This window comes from Macrotis lagotis, chromosome X (genome assembly GCF_037893015.1).
Source record: "Macrotis lagotis isolate mMagLag1 chromosome X, bilby.v1.9.chrom.fasta, whole genome shotgun sequence".
NCBI lineage: Eukaryota > Metazoa > Chordata > Mammalia > Peramelemorphia > Peramelidae > Macrotis > Macrotis lagotis.
This window is the reverse complement of record NC_133666.1, coordinates 579,468,519-579,483,784: the sequence shown is the minus strand read 5'-3', so window position 1 is coordinate 579,483,784 and position 15,266 is coordinate 579,468,519. Positions and strand designations below refer to the sequence as shown.

At 36.1% G+C, this 15,266-nt stretch overlaps 1 protein-coding gene across 1 annotated transcript in view; it reads left to right on the top strand.

Moving 5' to 3' along the window:
• The window catches only part of EXT1 (exostosin glycosyltransferase 1), a 342,884-nt gene extending 329,261 nt beyond the window's left edge, over positions 1–13,623 (top strand). Inside the window, exons 9-11 of the mRNA XM_074201381.1 lie at positions 1,442–1,602; positions 3,225–3,396; positions 13,036–13,623. Of these exons, the coding sequence (XP_074057482.1) occupies positions 1,442–1,602; positions 3,225–3,396; positions 13,036–13,221 (519 nt within the window). The 3' untranslated portion in view covers positions 13,222–13,623. The remainder of the gene's footprint in view (positions 1–1,441; positions 1,603–3,224; positions 3,397–13,035) is intronic.
• Positions 13,624–15,266: the final 1,643 nt, after the last annotated feature.

Below are 15,266 nucleotides of genomic sequence, written 5' to 3'. Positions count from 1 at the left end.
ACACTTCCAATAGGCACTGAGAATGATGAGGGGGAAAAAAAAGACCATACCATGGAGTCTGTGTCCTCTGTGATTTCTGCCCCAGAATATTATGTAGTCAAAACATAAAAATTCAAAAATATTCTACTGGCTAGTTGAGATGACTTATTTTGTGTATTATATGAAGGCATACTGTTAAGCCTCATTTCTGATGACTGCTTTGATAGAACATGTAGGATCATTCTGACAAGGACTAGACTGAAGTTTGTTTGTATGTTCGGTTGTTTTTCAGTCGTCGTTTAACTTTCCATGATCTCATTTGGTGTTTTCTTGGCAAAGATGATAACGTGGTTTGCCATTTCCTTCTCCAATTCATTTTACAGATGTGGAAACTGAGGCAAATAAGTGTAACTTGCACAGGGTTAACAATAAGTGCCTGATGCCAGATTTGAACTCGAGAAAATGAATCTTCCTGACTCTAGGCCCAGGGCTCCACACTTTTCATTATTCTTTTTTTTAATCTTTTTTTTTGCAAGGCACTAGGGTTAAGTGGCTTGCCCAAGGCCACACAGCTAGGTAATTATTAAGTGTCTGAGGCCGGATTTGAACTCAAGCATGCCTGACTCCAGGGTTGGTGCTCTATCCACTGTGCCACCTAGCCACCTGTTCATTATACTTGAAGCAGCATTTCTAAACATTTTAATATCCAAAACAGTGTGTATCATTTTAGAACTGGAAATAATCCTATTGACTTGGATTTTAAATATTTGTTTGCCTAGATACAAATGACTTTTGAAAGCTGGGACACTACTTAGAACCTCTAATTGGCCAGGTTATCTATATAATCATAAAACTAATATAGATTCATTTCTTTTAAAAAACAACAAAAAACTTCAAATAAGTTTTGCTGTATATGATTTTAAAATGTACTTTCTTATGCCTCCAATTCCTGAAAACACTGTAATTGTCAGTCTTAATTATGTCATCCTCAAGTTCAAATTCTCTTGTTAGGACTTAGCTTTTTTTTTTAATCACCTTTAAAAATCCTTTTCTTTTTCAATCCATTTTTAATCGATTCTGTTTTATTTGTACAATATAGCCAATACACCAATGTTTCAAAATTTATTTCTATTTATTCAGTGCTAACTATATGACTTCTGCAAATTGATAGTCACTAAAAACCAATGTGGTTTTCCTAAACTGGCTGAGTTTCTATAAGGACCTGTCTCAATTTCTATTTAAACTCTGCAACGCTATGAACTTCCTTTAACAGAAAACATTAAAATGTGCATAATCACAGGGCAAAATGTCAAGTAGTCAGTTTAATTTACTGATGAATACATGGAATTAATGTTTTGCAACAGTCCCCGGATTTTGCATTCTGAATTAGCAGGGAAGGTAATGTTTTGTTGACACTTGTTAACATTGCTGATTACTTGTTTGGCTTGTGTTTTGCCTGCAGGTGGATTTTGCCTTTACAGTGTGGCAGAGTTTTCCAGAGAGGATTGTGGGGTACCCAGCCCGCAGCCATTTCTGGGATAACACTAAAGAACGGTGGGGTTACACATCTAAGTGGACTAATGACTATTCCATGGTATTGACAGGAGCTGCTATTTACCACAAGTAAGCAAATCAGATGGGGCTCCCCTGGAATGTTGGGTCAGGTCAGCTGTGGTGCAGCCAGAACTGAAACTTGGCAGCCCTGCTCAGATCACTTGTGGGAGTTAATTAGTTAACTTCTTGGCTCAACTCGAATGTCCTGGCTGCCCTGACTTGTATATGGAGAAGCCTCTTAGCATATTGCCTTCTGATTGTCTTAATACAATAATCCTAGCATGCTTGGAAAATAGGTTATTCTGGATAATTGACTTATTTTTTTTATTTACTCACAGTTAATTTTATGGTTGCAGCTTTAAGAGAAGTCCAGTGGAAGCTTTAAACTTGTAGATTTAGAGATAGAAAGGACCTCAAAGATGACCTAGTCAAACACCTTTCATTTTATAAATGAGGGAACTGAGTGAGGCCCATAGAAATGAAAGGACATGTCCAAGGTCACACTGGTAGTCCAAAGAGTTGAAATTTGACTCCAAGCCCTAGGGCAAACATGATTTAGCCAATTCAGCTTTGTAAACCACAGTTTGACCATCTGCAAAATGGGGGCAATGATGCTTATACTATCTTCCTCAAAGGGTTCTTGGGAGTGCTTTATTAACTCTTAAGAACATGATTTATTAACCTTCAAGCATCATGTAAATATGAATTGTTTTTTAATTAAAAATAGAAAAATGTTGATTAATATGTTACTCTCCTCTATATTAAGGGAAGAAATGCCAACCATAATTGAGTCTTTGATAATTGAAAATCATTAAAGTTCTTGAGGTTATAACTTCAAATATCATCTGGAAATAGACAGTTATTAGATTATAGAATTTAGAGCTAGAAGAAATTTTTGTGACCATCTGCTTCAATCTTCTCCATTCATCAATATAGAAACTGAGACTTACAGAGGTTAAGTCTGGTCCAAGGTCACACAACTAGTAAGTAGCAGAGCCAGGGTATGGTTCAAGTTCTCTTACTTCACATCACTTCTTTTTTCCATTACATCATTTTGCCTTATTTGTTTAAATATACAAAACATAAATGATTGTGTTCTGTGCCACTTGAGCCTAGAATGCTCTCAACATTTTTTTTCTCTAAACATATTTCTAATGTTATTTTATTTCTCTTTCTTGAAAGTAAAGTCAAGAGGAAAAAATTCTGGTTAATTGAAAGGTCCAGCTTATTCAGTTGCAATCAAATAGAATTTCACCGTATTTTGTATTTGAAATATTTGTACTAAGGGCCATATGTGGTAGAATAGTATATTCTTAGTATTAAGGACAAGAATGGTCATATAATGGATTTCTTAGGTAAGAGATGTTCTATATTTTGCTATGATTTGGTTTGAATTTAAACTATATTCATGGAATCATAAAGCAAGGCCTTTCAGAGTAAACAAATAAATAATATGTAAGTTGTTCTTGCTTTTTTTAATGTGTTCAGATGTATTTCCCTATCAGATATGACCTAAAAATATGTTAGCCTGGGTGAGCCATCACCCCTATTTTTGATCTGTGACTAGCTAATTATAATGATTTGTTTTGGGGTCCAGCTGGCTTATATGTCTTTTCTATATGTGTAACTTACATCTCATCCCCTGATGATATCTCCACATGAATTGCAATTTCTGCCCTTTGGTTTTATAGATATTATCACTACCTGTACACTCATTATCTGCCAGCCAGCCTGAAGAATATGGTGGACCAGCTGGCCAACTGTGAGGACATTCTGATGAACTTCCTTGTGTCAGCTGTGACGAAACTGCCTCCGATCAAAGTGACTCAGAAAAAACAGTATAAAGAGACAATGATGGGGCAGGTGAGAGCGGCTGGAACTTACTTGTCTTAGTAATAGAGTTTAAATGTTTCTTTAGCTAAAGAACTCAAGACTTAGAAAAGCCCTGCCAGTTGGAATATTAATTAAGATAAACTCAAATTAAAAGTTCAAACTTTAAAGAACCTGGGGAAGTTTTAAAATTGGACCATATGAGATTGACCAAAAATATTTCTTCCCTACCTAACAAAATTAAAGGAATGAAGAAAAGAATGATGGAAGGAGGGAGGGAAAAAGGAAGGAATGAGGAAGGTAAAGATGGAGAAAAGAAGGAAGGGAGAAGGAAGGAGAGAGAGAGAAAAGGGAAGGAAGAAGGAAAGAAAGGTAAAAGAAAAGACTTTATTATCTGATTTAGAATACAATACAAAGAAGATTTTTAATAATTCCTCCAAAGTTTGTGTAATTAGTTGTCTGACTCAGGATCTGTATAGTACAACAATGAAATTTATTGAACTTGGAGTTCAGGAAGTCCTGGTTCAGATTCTGCTTCCAACACTTCCTAGCTATGTGACCTCAGACAAGTCTCTCTCATCTTCTTTGAGTTTCACCTCTCATCTGTAAAATGAAGATGTTAGATTAACTAACCTCCAATATCCCTTACAACTCTAAATGATGCTATAATCCTAAATTGTTAAAATCTAGGACTAAACTCCCCTCTCAAACACTCTGTGGTGATACAGAGTACTTTGGTTGTCCTATCCAGCTAAGAGTGCCTTCCTTCCAGTATGCACAAGAACCATCCTAGCTAAGATCAGATGGGTTCGCCAACACAATGGCTACAGTAGAATGGGTTTCTTTTGTCCATACCAATGCTTAAGAGTTCTGATGCAATTCATCAAACTTTTATTAAGTTCCTACAATATATCAGGTAACAAAGACAAAAATGAAATGGTCTCTGTCTTCAAGGAACTTACATTCTAAAGGGAAAACAGAATGTTACACAAATAAGAGAATAAAGCTATCTACTAAGTTAAAGATGGAATTTGACCTGAATTAGTGAAGAGGGTACCTGGATTCAATTACAGATCATTGAAATGTTGAAGTATCTTGGCTAGTTAATTTGATCCATGGATAATGACAGCTTCTTTAACATAGACTTATAGAGGCATTTTGATTGTAGTTTATCTGAATTTGGGACAGGATCATTAACAATCACAATAATGTGATTTAGAGATGTAACTCCCTGTCTGTGTCTCATTTTTAACTCATGCTTGTGATCCTTATTTAGAATATGATAAATTAATGGTTTTCCCTTAAAGCCTTACTCATCACAGCTCTCAAAGCATGCTCTCATAGGTCTTATCAAGCAAGAAAGATTTAAGTACTGACTCAGTGGAATCTTTCCTTTGAAAACCTACCAGAATTTGGGACAAAAGGGGAAAAGCACCAACTAGAGTCCAAGGGCCTGGTTTCAGATTCTACTTCTGCCACTTAATAACAGTTTGATTTTTTTTTGGGGGGGGGCGGCAAGTAATTCAAGCTTTTTTGATCCCCTGTTTGCTTGTCATTAAAGTGAGGAGGTTGGTGAACATGACATGGATCTCCTTCCTTGTCCAAATCTATGGTCCTAGAATCCTCTGAAAATTAATAGATAAGCCACCACGAGATAATTTTTTGGCCATGGTAATTCACAAATTGAGGAGAATAATGACCCTTAGACCCTATGTCCTTTCTAGCTGCTATAATGATGTTGACTGAATGGTTGGAAAAGGAGGCCTAGTTTAGATGATATACAGAGTGCAAATTTGTGACATGTTTGTTGGAAAGGGGAATTCCTTTAGCAAGGAAATCAGTAATAACAATTTTAAATTGCTATCTTGTGTGTGTGTGTATATGTGTGTGTGTGTGTGTGTGTATGTGTATGTGTCTGTTGAGCGCATGGGGAGGGGGGTACAATTTGGAAAAGGAATATAATTTTGGTATAACCAGAAAAATATTTTAATATTTTGACTTCCAAATTCTATCTCTCCCTTCCTTTCCTCCCTGAGATGGTAACCAATCTGATATAGGTTACACATGTGCATTCATGTAAAACATTCCCATATTAGTCATTTTGCAAACACCCCATACTTACAGATTATATAGATCAGTCCAGGTAACTCAAGAAATACTTGGTTAATTCCAATGAGGCACTCTTGAATATAGAATCTTAACACAACTCTATATCTCTGGACATCTTGTGGCAGCAAGAAATTGAAAATAATATAAACTGTTTCTCTTTCACAACAGGCACGATTTAGACAAACATAAATATTTTCAGTTTCTGATTTTTTTATTCATTGAATGTGCTTTGATAACTATCTAATTTTTATTTATTGCAATTCAAACTTTTAAAAAAATGTCCAGGTTGTAAATCACATAATTCTTGGTGTATATTTTGTGCCTTTTCTAGTGACTTGCTAAATTTGTTCAATCCAAGAGTGCCAGTACTGATTATTCTCAATTTTAACACTATTTGGAACCATATCTGAATTTAGTCAGGCATGTCTGGCTCTGCCTACATTCTATATTTGTCATATACAAAAAATATTCAACTATTGTTCATCTAATCTGTCTGTCTTTTTTTACATAAATGATATCCTAGAATGGTCACTCAGCCTGGTGACCACAAAAGCTTCCTTTTCCTCTCACCAGCTATTGAGATAGTGCTTTTGTTTTTCTTCTTCTCTTTCCCCTGTCCCCTTGCAGACTTGGATTTTTTTCTATAACCATATACCATTCCCAAGGTCCCTGCAATGGGGATGGGGAGTTGAAGTGATAATATCGAGGAAGGAAAGATATTTAATAATAGTTCATGTAGAAAAAAAAGCAACATAGTACAGTGGATAGAGAGCTGGCCTCAAAGTCTTAAGAAGACCCGGGTTCAATCCCCATCTCTGACATATAATGACCGTAGGATCCTGGGCAAATTGCCTGAGTCTTTCAATGCCCTAGTTGGCTCTCTTAAGACTAAATTACAGAATAGCTAATCAGTAAAGGGAGTTTGCTTCTTAGGAGTTCCCTGTACTGATGAAATCATATATCTGGCCCAAAATTTGTGTAGAATTTTAAGTTTTACAAAACTCTTTCCTTTTAGGAATCCTATAGGGTATCTATAATTCAGATATATTAATATGCCCATTTAACAGGTGAAGAAACTGAGGCTTAGAGAGGTTTGGTGACTTTCCCATGGACATTGAGTTATTGTCAGAGCTAAGTTTTGAACTGAGGTCTCTCCTGACTTGAGTTCCAATCCTTGGGTCATCATTTCCAATCCAGATGCTGCTTCTCTCTTTCCCCCACCTCTGGATTAGAGCCATCTCAAGCCACTCACATCTACTAACAAGTAGCCCATTCTCCTTATCTCTAGGATCCTTTTCCTCATCTTAACTTTGGCTATTGAAATTCTCAGTCCAGTTTGAAGTTTTTCTTCTTCTAAAGGGTAAATTTCATTCATGTATTTATGTATTAAGATGTACAAAAAATTTATATATATATATATATATAATTCCTTTGTATGGCCCAAAACTCATTTTGGTCCTGAAAAAAGGAATTTATATATTTACCATGTGTGCTTATGTGTATGCATGTTGGGAGTGGAATACCTTGCAAGCAATCTTTTAATCCTCTCTCATAAAAACCCCATGACTGTTTTTAGGGGTGTTTTTTGGGGGGGTATGTCATGAACCCTTTTGTCTGCCTATGGATGCCCTTCTTATAAAAATACCTTGTTGTCTACATTCATAATTGAAGGAAATGCTAAATTTTAGTTAGAGATTAGTCAAAATAGAGATTTTTTTTAACCAATCCAAGTTCATAGGCCCACCAAAATCTATCCATTAGCCCCTTTAGAGTCCCTGCCCTAGAAAATGTTTTCAAAAGGACTGTGTTGAATACATCAAAGAAAAAATAAATGAGAAACTGTAAGACTAAATTCTAGTCCACAATGAATGGGAGAATAAAGACCCTGACTAGCAACAAAATGTTCATTTTTATATTACAATACAAAAATAATGATCACAGACAGGATCATAGATTTAGAGCTGGCAGGAACCTTGGAGATGATAGAGTCTAACCCATCAATTTATAGATAACAAAACTGGGATCTGGAAAGGTTAAGTAAAAGGTTCAAGCCCAATTCTTCTCGTTTCCAATTTCTAATGCTCTATTACATCTTAAGATGGCACTTTGCTGGCTTCCTTTAATTCCCAACTAAAATCCCATCTCCTAAAGGAAGCCTTCTCCAACCCCTCTTAATTTCATTGCTTTCCCTTTGTTATTATTTCCTATTTATCCTGTATCTAACTTGCTTTGTATATTTTTGCAATAGATTATGGTCCTCAAAGGTGTGTGTGTGTGTGTGTGTGTGTGTGTGTGTGTGTGTGTGTGTGTGTATGTATTAGGTGCTTAATAAGTGTTTATTGAATTGAATACACTACAACCAGCTATCTAGCTCAGGTCCAAGCAATATCACCTGGAGTTTATGATGACAGATTTTCTGGCCCCTGATCTTCTTCTTCCCTCTCTGGAGCCTCTTGCATTTCTCACTACCTCATCTGGCTCCTCACCCCTAAGAACCATACTTGCCAAGTAATAAGGGCATCCCTTTTCTTACTGGACAGTTAGTGGGAGTCCCAAGTTGGAATTTCAGAATGTTTTTCCCCTAAGAACATTGTCACAAAGGATGGAATCACTTTTTAAAACCAAATCTACACTACTATATGTTACACAAATATTATGAATTCCTTATGTTCTGATGGGATACCAGGGAAAGTCACTGCCATTTGTAACATCTATTCTATGGGAATATTTGTTCTGAATTCTTTTTTCTAGGTTTGTTTTTTTTTTTTTGCAAGGCAAATGGGATTAAGTGTCTTGCCCAAGGCCATACAGCTAGATAATTATTAAATGTCTCCAGTACTCCTGACTCCAGGGCCAGTGCTCTATCTACTGGGCCATCCAGCTTCCCCATTGTTCTGAATTCTAGGCAATTTACACATGAATATTTACAGCACAATCTGTTCATAAATCTGTAGCAGCCTCTTAGACATACACAAAAGTTAGTTTATTGAATAATTATGTCATTCAGGAAAGGGGGTGGGGGGGGAGGGAAAATCACATCTTATGATGATGACCTGGATTCAGATTCTGCCTCATACTTTTTTTTGATCAATCAGTTTCTTAGGGAGACCGGTAGTCTTTCAGTTTCTTAGGGAGACCAGTAGTCTTTAAACAATTGCATCCAAGACCTTCTTCTCTATCAAGGATCCCTCTGCTCATTGGGAATAGGTTTTATTACCCTTAAGAAGTCACCAAAAGTATCATGACATGGTACAATTCCATGACTGGTTACCAAGGGAACTCACATGATTGGCTAAGGGGGCCTCTTATACTTTTTAACCTGTGTTAACTTGGTAAGTCATATAATCCCTCCAGGTCACAGTTTTCTCATCTGGCAAATGAAAGATTTATATATTATTGCCTCTGAAATTCTTTCCAGCTTTTAGATATAAACTCCTATGACATCTTCCAGAGCATAATTTAATTCAATGTTAACTGGGATACATTTAAATGGTAACAAGTTTTACTTAGAGAAGAAAACACAAACTACTTTGGATTCATCCAAACCATTCAATTAAAGTTTCTTAGGCTGGGTATTTACATGATAAATTTGCCAATGGAAATTTGATCATTTATTGATAGAAAAGACTTGTCCTTATTAGAAGACAAATGTAGGGTCATTTACAACTATGAGACTGTTATTTTTGTTTTGAACTAAGGAAGCTGACTTTGCTTTTTAACTCAGAGTTCTTGAAGCATGACTAATTCACAGGCATCTTCTAATAAATTCATATTTAAATTCTGTATTTATTGAGCACATAATATTTATAAGAGAGGTGCTGAACTCTTTGCTGTACTGATTCCATTCCTCTCTGGAGGTAAATTGCCATTCCCATTTTGAACAGTCCTCTTTTAAAGTGTGTTGATTCTTTGACTGATTTATAATTGGCCCTAAATGACCCTTTGGAACTGAGTATGACACAGCTAAGCAACCATAGACAATTATACTAAGCTGTGAATGGGTTGTTTTCTGAATAAAGGCTAAGTTGTTGTTCAGTTGGGTTTTTTTTTTTTTTTTGCTCATGTCTGACATTGTCTCTCCTTTTGGGTTTTTTTTAATTGATTGAAGCTGGAGTAGTTTGCTATTTCCATCTTCTGCTCATTTTATAGATGAGGAAATTGAGGCAAACAAGATTAAGTGTTTTAATATGGTCACATAGCTAGTAAGTATCTGGGGCCAGATTTGAACTCAGGAAGATAAGACTTTCTGACTCTAAGCCCTGCACTCTATATGTGCCACCTAGTTGCCCCAAAGGTCATGACATAAGCATAAATCATTGCACACATCTGTTGATTTATCAAAATGGATAATCCCATTAATTAGATTTTCATCAAATTTATTTTTTTTAAACTTTATTTTCAAGAATTTGCTATAAGGCAAGCATTATGCTAGATTGCTGAGGTCAGCAGACAACATTGGAAGGACCACATCTAACCTACTGCCTCGTTTTGTTAGCCCAGTAAGCTAAGAAAGATCTTTTTTTACATTTTTAATCGCAATATTACTTTATTTAAAAATATAAGATCCATTCTAAGCTCAAGGGCCATACAGAAATAGGCAACCATAAATTATGTCAGCTGCTGACATAGAGTAATGGGCTCTGAAGTTGGAACTAGAAGACTCAAGTTCAAATTTTGCCTCTGAATTTTACTACCTAGATGACTATGGCCAAGTCCTTCAACTTTCCTGAGCACAATTTCCTCATCAATAAACGAGGAGGTTGAATTAGCCTCTGAGGCCTCTTCTAGCTCTTGAGTTATGATCTTATGCCTAATTAGTACTCTTCAGAAATTTTGTGCCTGTTTAAAGCTGTTCCCCTTTTAAGTACTGCAAATCCATCAATCAAGAATTTTTTGATGTTACAAGTCAAAGAATAGGTTTGCAAATAAAAACAGAAATAGTTCCTCCCCTCAAGGAACTCACATTTAGTTACCCCAAAAGAAATTGCCATTCTTTCCTCTTCTCCATTAGGACCTTAGAAAGTAAATTAATGAAGATAGCTATTCTAACTTCTCATCCAAGATCTGTAATTTCCTATCCTGAGTGGGCAATGACTATTTGAAAAGCTGATTGTGATTGGTAAAGGTACCAGTGAGGCAGGATAACGTGGTGTAAGAAATGCAAAAATTTTTAGTTTCAAGAAGCATTGGTTTGATTATGAGAGTCTCTTAAAACAATCTAGGTGGGGGGGGGATTGTTAAAGACAGCTCATTAGAGGACTTTAATAGCTATGCCAAGCTTAATGAACATTCACTAAATCTGCCCATTAACCAAACTTTTAAATGACTTCTCAGTAGAGGGCATTTGTGGAAGAGAAAGAAAATTTTCTGATGGGACTCAATGCAGACCTTGAAGAAAACGTGTGGGCTTCTCTGTTTGGATGATTCCACCTACCCTTGTGCTAGTATGGCAGTTTTCAAATGTTTTTACTGATGGATGTTTTCCTGCTTAAAAAAAAATATAGACAGCAAACAAATATAGCACTTAACTTTCCTTTAAGCAACTGGAATAGTAACAGTTTAAGAATTCTATGGCCAAATGGTGATTGATTGGAACAATGGGCCCCTCTGGATTAACTTCTAACATCATTCTGACATCTTCATCATCACCATCACTAATGTTTAATTAGCATTTTAAAGTTTGCAAAGTGCTTTTACATATTTAATCCTCACAACAACCGTGAGATGGTGTGATTATGGTCTCTGTTTTACAGATGAGAAAACTGAAACTAAAAGGTTAGGTTACTTGTCCAAGGTTACATAGCCAGTGAATGTCAGAAGAAAGATTCAAACGGAGAACTTCTTAGACTCCATCTATTACAAAACCTACCTTGCCTTTTAGATTCTGTAAACTATCTTAAAAAAGCTTTTTAAGGACCTATTTGTAAAAAATATTGATAGCAGCTGTTGAGAATTGAAAATCAAAGGAATGCCCATCAATTGGGAAATGGCTAAACAAGCTGTGCTAATTGGTTGTAATGAAAAATTGTTGTGCTATAAGAAATGAAAAGCAGAATGACTTCAGAAAAACCTAAAAAGACTTAAATGAACTGATGCATAATGAAGTGAACACAAACAGGATGATATACATAGCAGCAGCAGTGTTGTTCAATGAAGAACTATTATTAGCTATTCCCAGCAATACAGTGTTGCAAGACAATCCTAAAAGACTAATGATGATGGATACTACCTGCCATTAGAGAAAGAATTGATATTGATTGAATACAGACTAAAGCATGCTGTTTCACTTTTTCATTTTTCTTTTATTCATTTTCTTGTATAAAATGACTAATATGGACATGTATTACATGATTTCACATGTATCACTGTTTTCTGATAATTTAGTATCTCAGGAAGGAGGAAGGGAGAGAATTTGGAACTCAAAACTTTAAATAAAACTATTTTTAAAAATTTTTATAATTTTTAGGCACCAGTCAGGGGTATAGGCTTGTTGAAATCAGAGTCCTAGAAGTTAGGTTTAACATTTTAACAACAACAACAAAAAAAATGTAGGTAATGCATTGACTCCAGAGTTTGGAATATGGTTAGTAGCACTGACCTTCATTTTATAGCAAAAGACCAAATAACAGCAACTTTGAACGAAGAGCTCACATTTTGCAGGCTACCAGACTATACCTTGCAAGAGGAAAATTGGATAGTGTTGTTGTACTCCTTGCCTTTATGTGCATTTTGTCAGTGATTGGCACTGCTGACCTCAAGAATATCACCTGCAAACAAGAAAACTTGTGGTTGTTTCTGTTGAATTAGTTCAGTCAAGAACAGAGTCCTGGACACTCAGATTTACTTATTTGACTATGGGCAAATCGAATTCCTTCTGAGATAATATATGTAAAGCTCTTTGCAAACCTTAAGGTATATATGAATGATATCTGTTATATAAGGAAAACCTCCCTGAAAATTAAAGCTTATCTAAAAATTGGGGAAGGCTTCCTCAGAATGGAGATGATCCCTCTCATTGAGCAAAGACCATCTGATTGCTTGTCTAAGTATGTTGTGGGGAGAATTCTAATTACAGGGTAATTTAGATGGAATTGAAAGTCTAGGCAGCTAGTGGAATAGTTCTGAACCTGGAGTCATAAAGATTTGAGTTCAAATCTTGTCTGTTATTCACTGGCTTTGTGACTCTGGGAAAATGATTTAATCTCTATCCATCTTCATGCAGGTCCCCAATTTACATAGCATTAGTGTTGTGTTGCAGGGTCCAAGTTCGAATCCTACCTAAGAAATTTATTAGCTATGTTATCCTAGTCAGGAGCCAGAATCAGTGCATATACACACATACATAGTCATAGAGAGAGACAGACAGACACACACACACACACACACACACACACACCCCTTGCCATTAGACTCTTAGGTAGTTCCATTATTTTTCCATTAGACTCTTAGGTAATTGATGTTGACCATAGTCACATAAGTCAACTCCTTAATAATGACCTCATTTCTTGGTTGATGTTAAGTCTCTCCATTATCTCATGTTCCCTCTCCTCTTCTTTCCTCCAGACTTCTCGAGCTTCTCGTTGGGCAGACCCAGACCACTTCGCCCAGAGACAGAGCTGCATGAATACGTTTGCCAGCTGGTTTGGCTACATGCCGCTGAGCCATTCTCAGATGAGGCTCGACCCCGTCCTCTTTAAAGACCAGGTGTCCATCTTGAGGAAGAAATACCGAGACATTGAACGACTTTGAGAAGGAAGTCCTGCCAAGTGGGGGGAGGGGAAGGGAGAAAGGACTGGGGTCAAGCTGCTCTCTCTTCCCAGTGCAGATCCGCTAACATGCGGAGCTAGACTGTGCCAAGTAACACCACACACACACACACACACACACACACACACCACATACAAACAAAAACTTAGACAAACAGAACTAAATGGCCAAGGGGAGATTGGCTCCCTGCTCCTGGGATTGATTGCACTGGACTGCAAACTCACCTCACAGGCTTCTGTGTCCCAAGACTAGGTTGTGTACAGTTTAATTATGGAACATTAAATAATTATTTTTGAAATGATTGCTATGCAGGTTTAAACTTTTTTAATGATCAAAACTATTAAAAATCAGAGTTCTTTCTTTAATCAAAATTGTGTTGGTCGTGAATATTTCGAGACTACTATTTTATTTTGTCTGTAAGCTTCACTCCCATTAGTTATGCTATTTTCTTTACAGAATTAAAGGCCCAGACGTCGCAGGAAACAAAACAAACACTATACTCAAGAGTCAAAAAACATCTAAAGAACAACTGAGAATAAGGAAGAAAATATTAAACAATACATTTTGCTTATGAAACTGTATTTGTAGGCTGAATTTTCAAATTAATATTCATTTATTTCTCAAAAATATCAGTGTTTGAAGATGGGAGTATGGCAATTTTCAATCAGCCATAACCAAGACCTGTATGTGCCTCAAATAAGAAAATAATACAAGCCTGGTTAAGAACATAAAAACACTATGGAAATATGAATGCTATGTTTACATAAGGAGGCATCTGAGCCAAACAAGTAGCATATGAATAATGCAGTAATAACTTATATCCAACAGAAAACTGATGTCTTCAAATGGAATAAGTTAGATTCAATAATGAGTGGTTGACCTGTGTGTGATGGTGGCAGACAATTGCTATGATTGGGGGTCTCATTGGAGCAAATTTCTGAGAGCAGAACAGAGAAGGAAAGGAAGTCTTTCTACAAAATAAGCTCCATAATTAATGAGAAAACCTTTAGATTTCAGAAATTCTTCTTTTCAAGAGAGGAAGATTCCAAAAGTCTTGCACCATTTGCAAAGGCAATGGGCATGTTTCATCCCTGGTAGAACCCTTTCCTATTTCTTCTGTTTTAAAGAACAGAAGGAGCAATTTTTCAAGTCATTTTGAGCACAAATGTGGCAAATAGCATAATCAAGAACAAATGTGTGTGACTTTATTTTGTTTTTTAAATCTCCCCAGAAGTGATTTATATTCTTTTGAAATTGGTGGAGTGTTAAAACAAGAGAATCCATGTAACTTCAAATACTTCCTTAGCTACTTTTTACTGTGGGGAAAAAAAGAGTTCTCCATAAGTCTCTCTTAAAAAATGGAGACAAGTTTTTTAAGTATTTAATTTCTTTAGTCTGAAAGATGAAAAGGCAATCACAATGGGTTACTGCATTGCTTAGTTCCTTCAAATAAGCATATTTTAGAAAGGAGTCATCTAATAGACTATTGAATAAACAATAAGCATTCTAGTTGTGCAGTATGTTTTTCCCTCTTAACCCTCTTGCATTTTTATGGGAACTCTTTCCACTTCTGATTCAGAAAAAAATTCCCTCATGGAGATATGTGGAAATCACTTAGAAAGTCTGGCTTAAATCAACCAAAGCTGTAAAAATCTGGCTATTCTCAACTCATTCTTTTTTGTTAAACACCTGGGAGAGAAAAGAAAACCTAAAGCAGGCAGAGATTTCTTGTCTAACTAACTCCTTAATTTTGCAGAGGAAAACAGTCCAGAATGGCCTGGCCACATATTTATGATATAGTTGAGACTGGACACAAGTCTCTCTCACTGAAATGGTAATCTCTGAAACATTGGAAAGTAATTTTATCTTTGTGGTCCTCAATTTCTTCATCTGTGAAATGGAGGAGGATGGACTAAATGAACTCTTGAGTCCCTTCCAGCTTTACCATGACTTCTAGGTTCATTTACTTCATTGCTGGAATATTAAAGTTTTAGTGATAGATATAATATGACCAATAAGAAGAGACC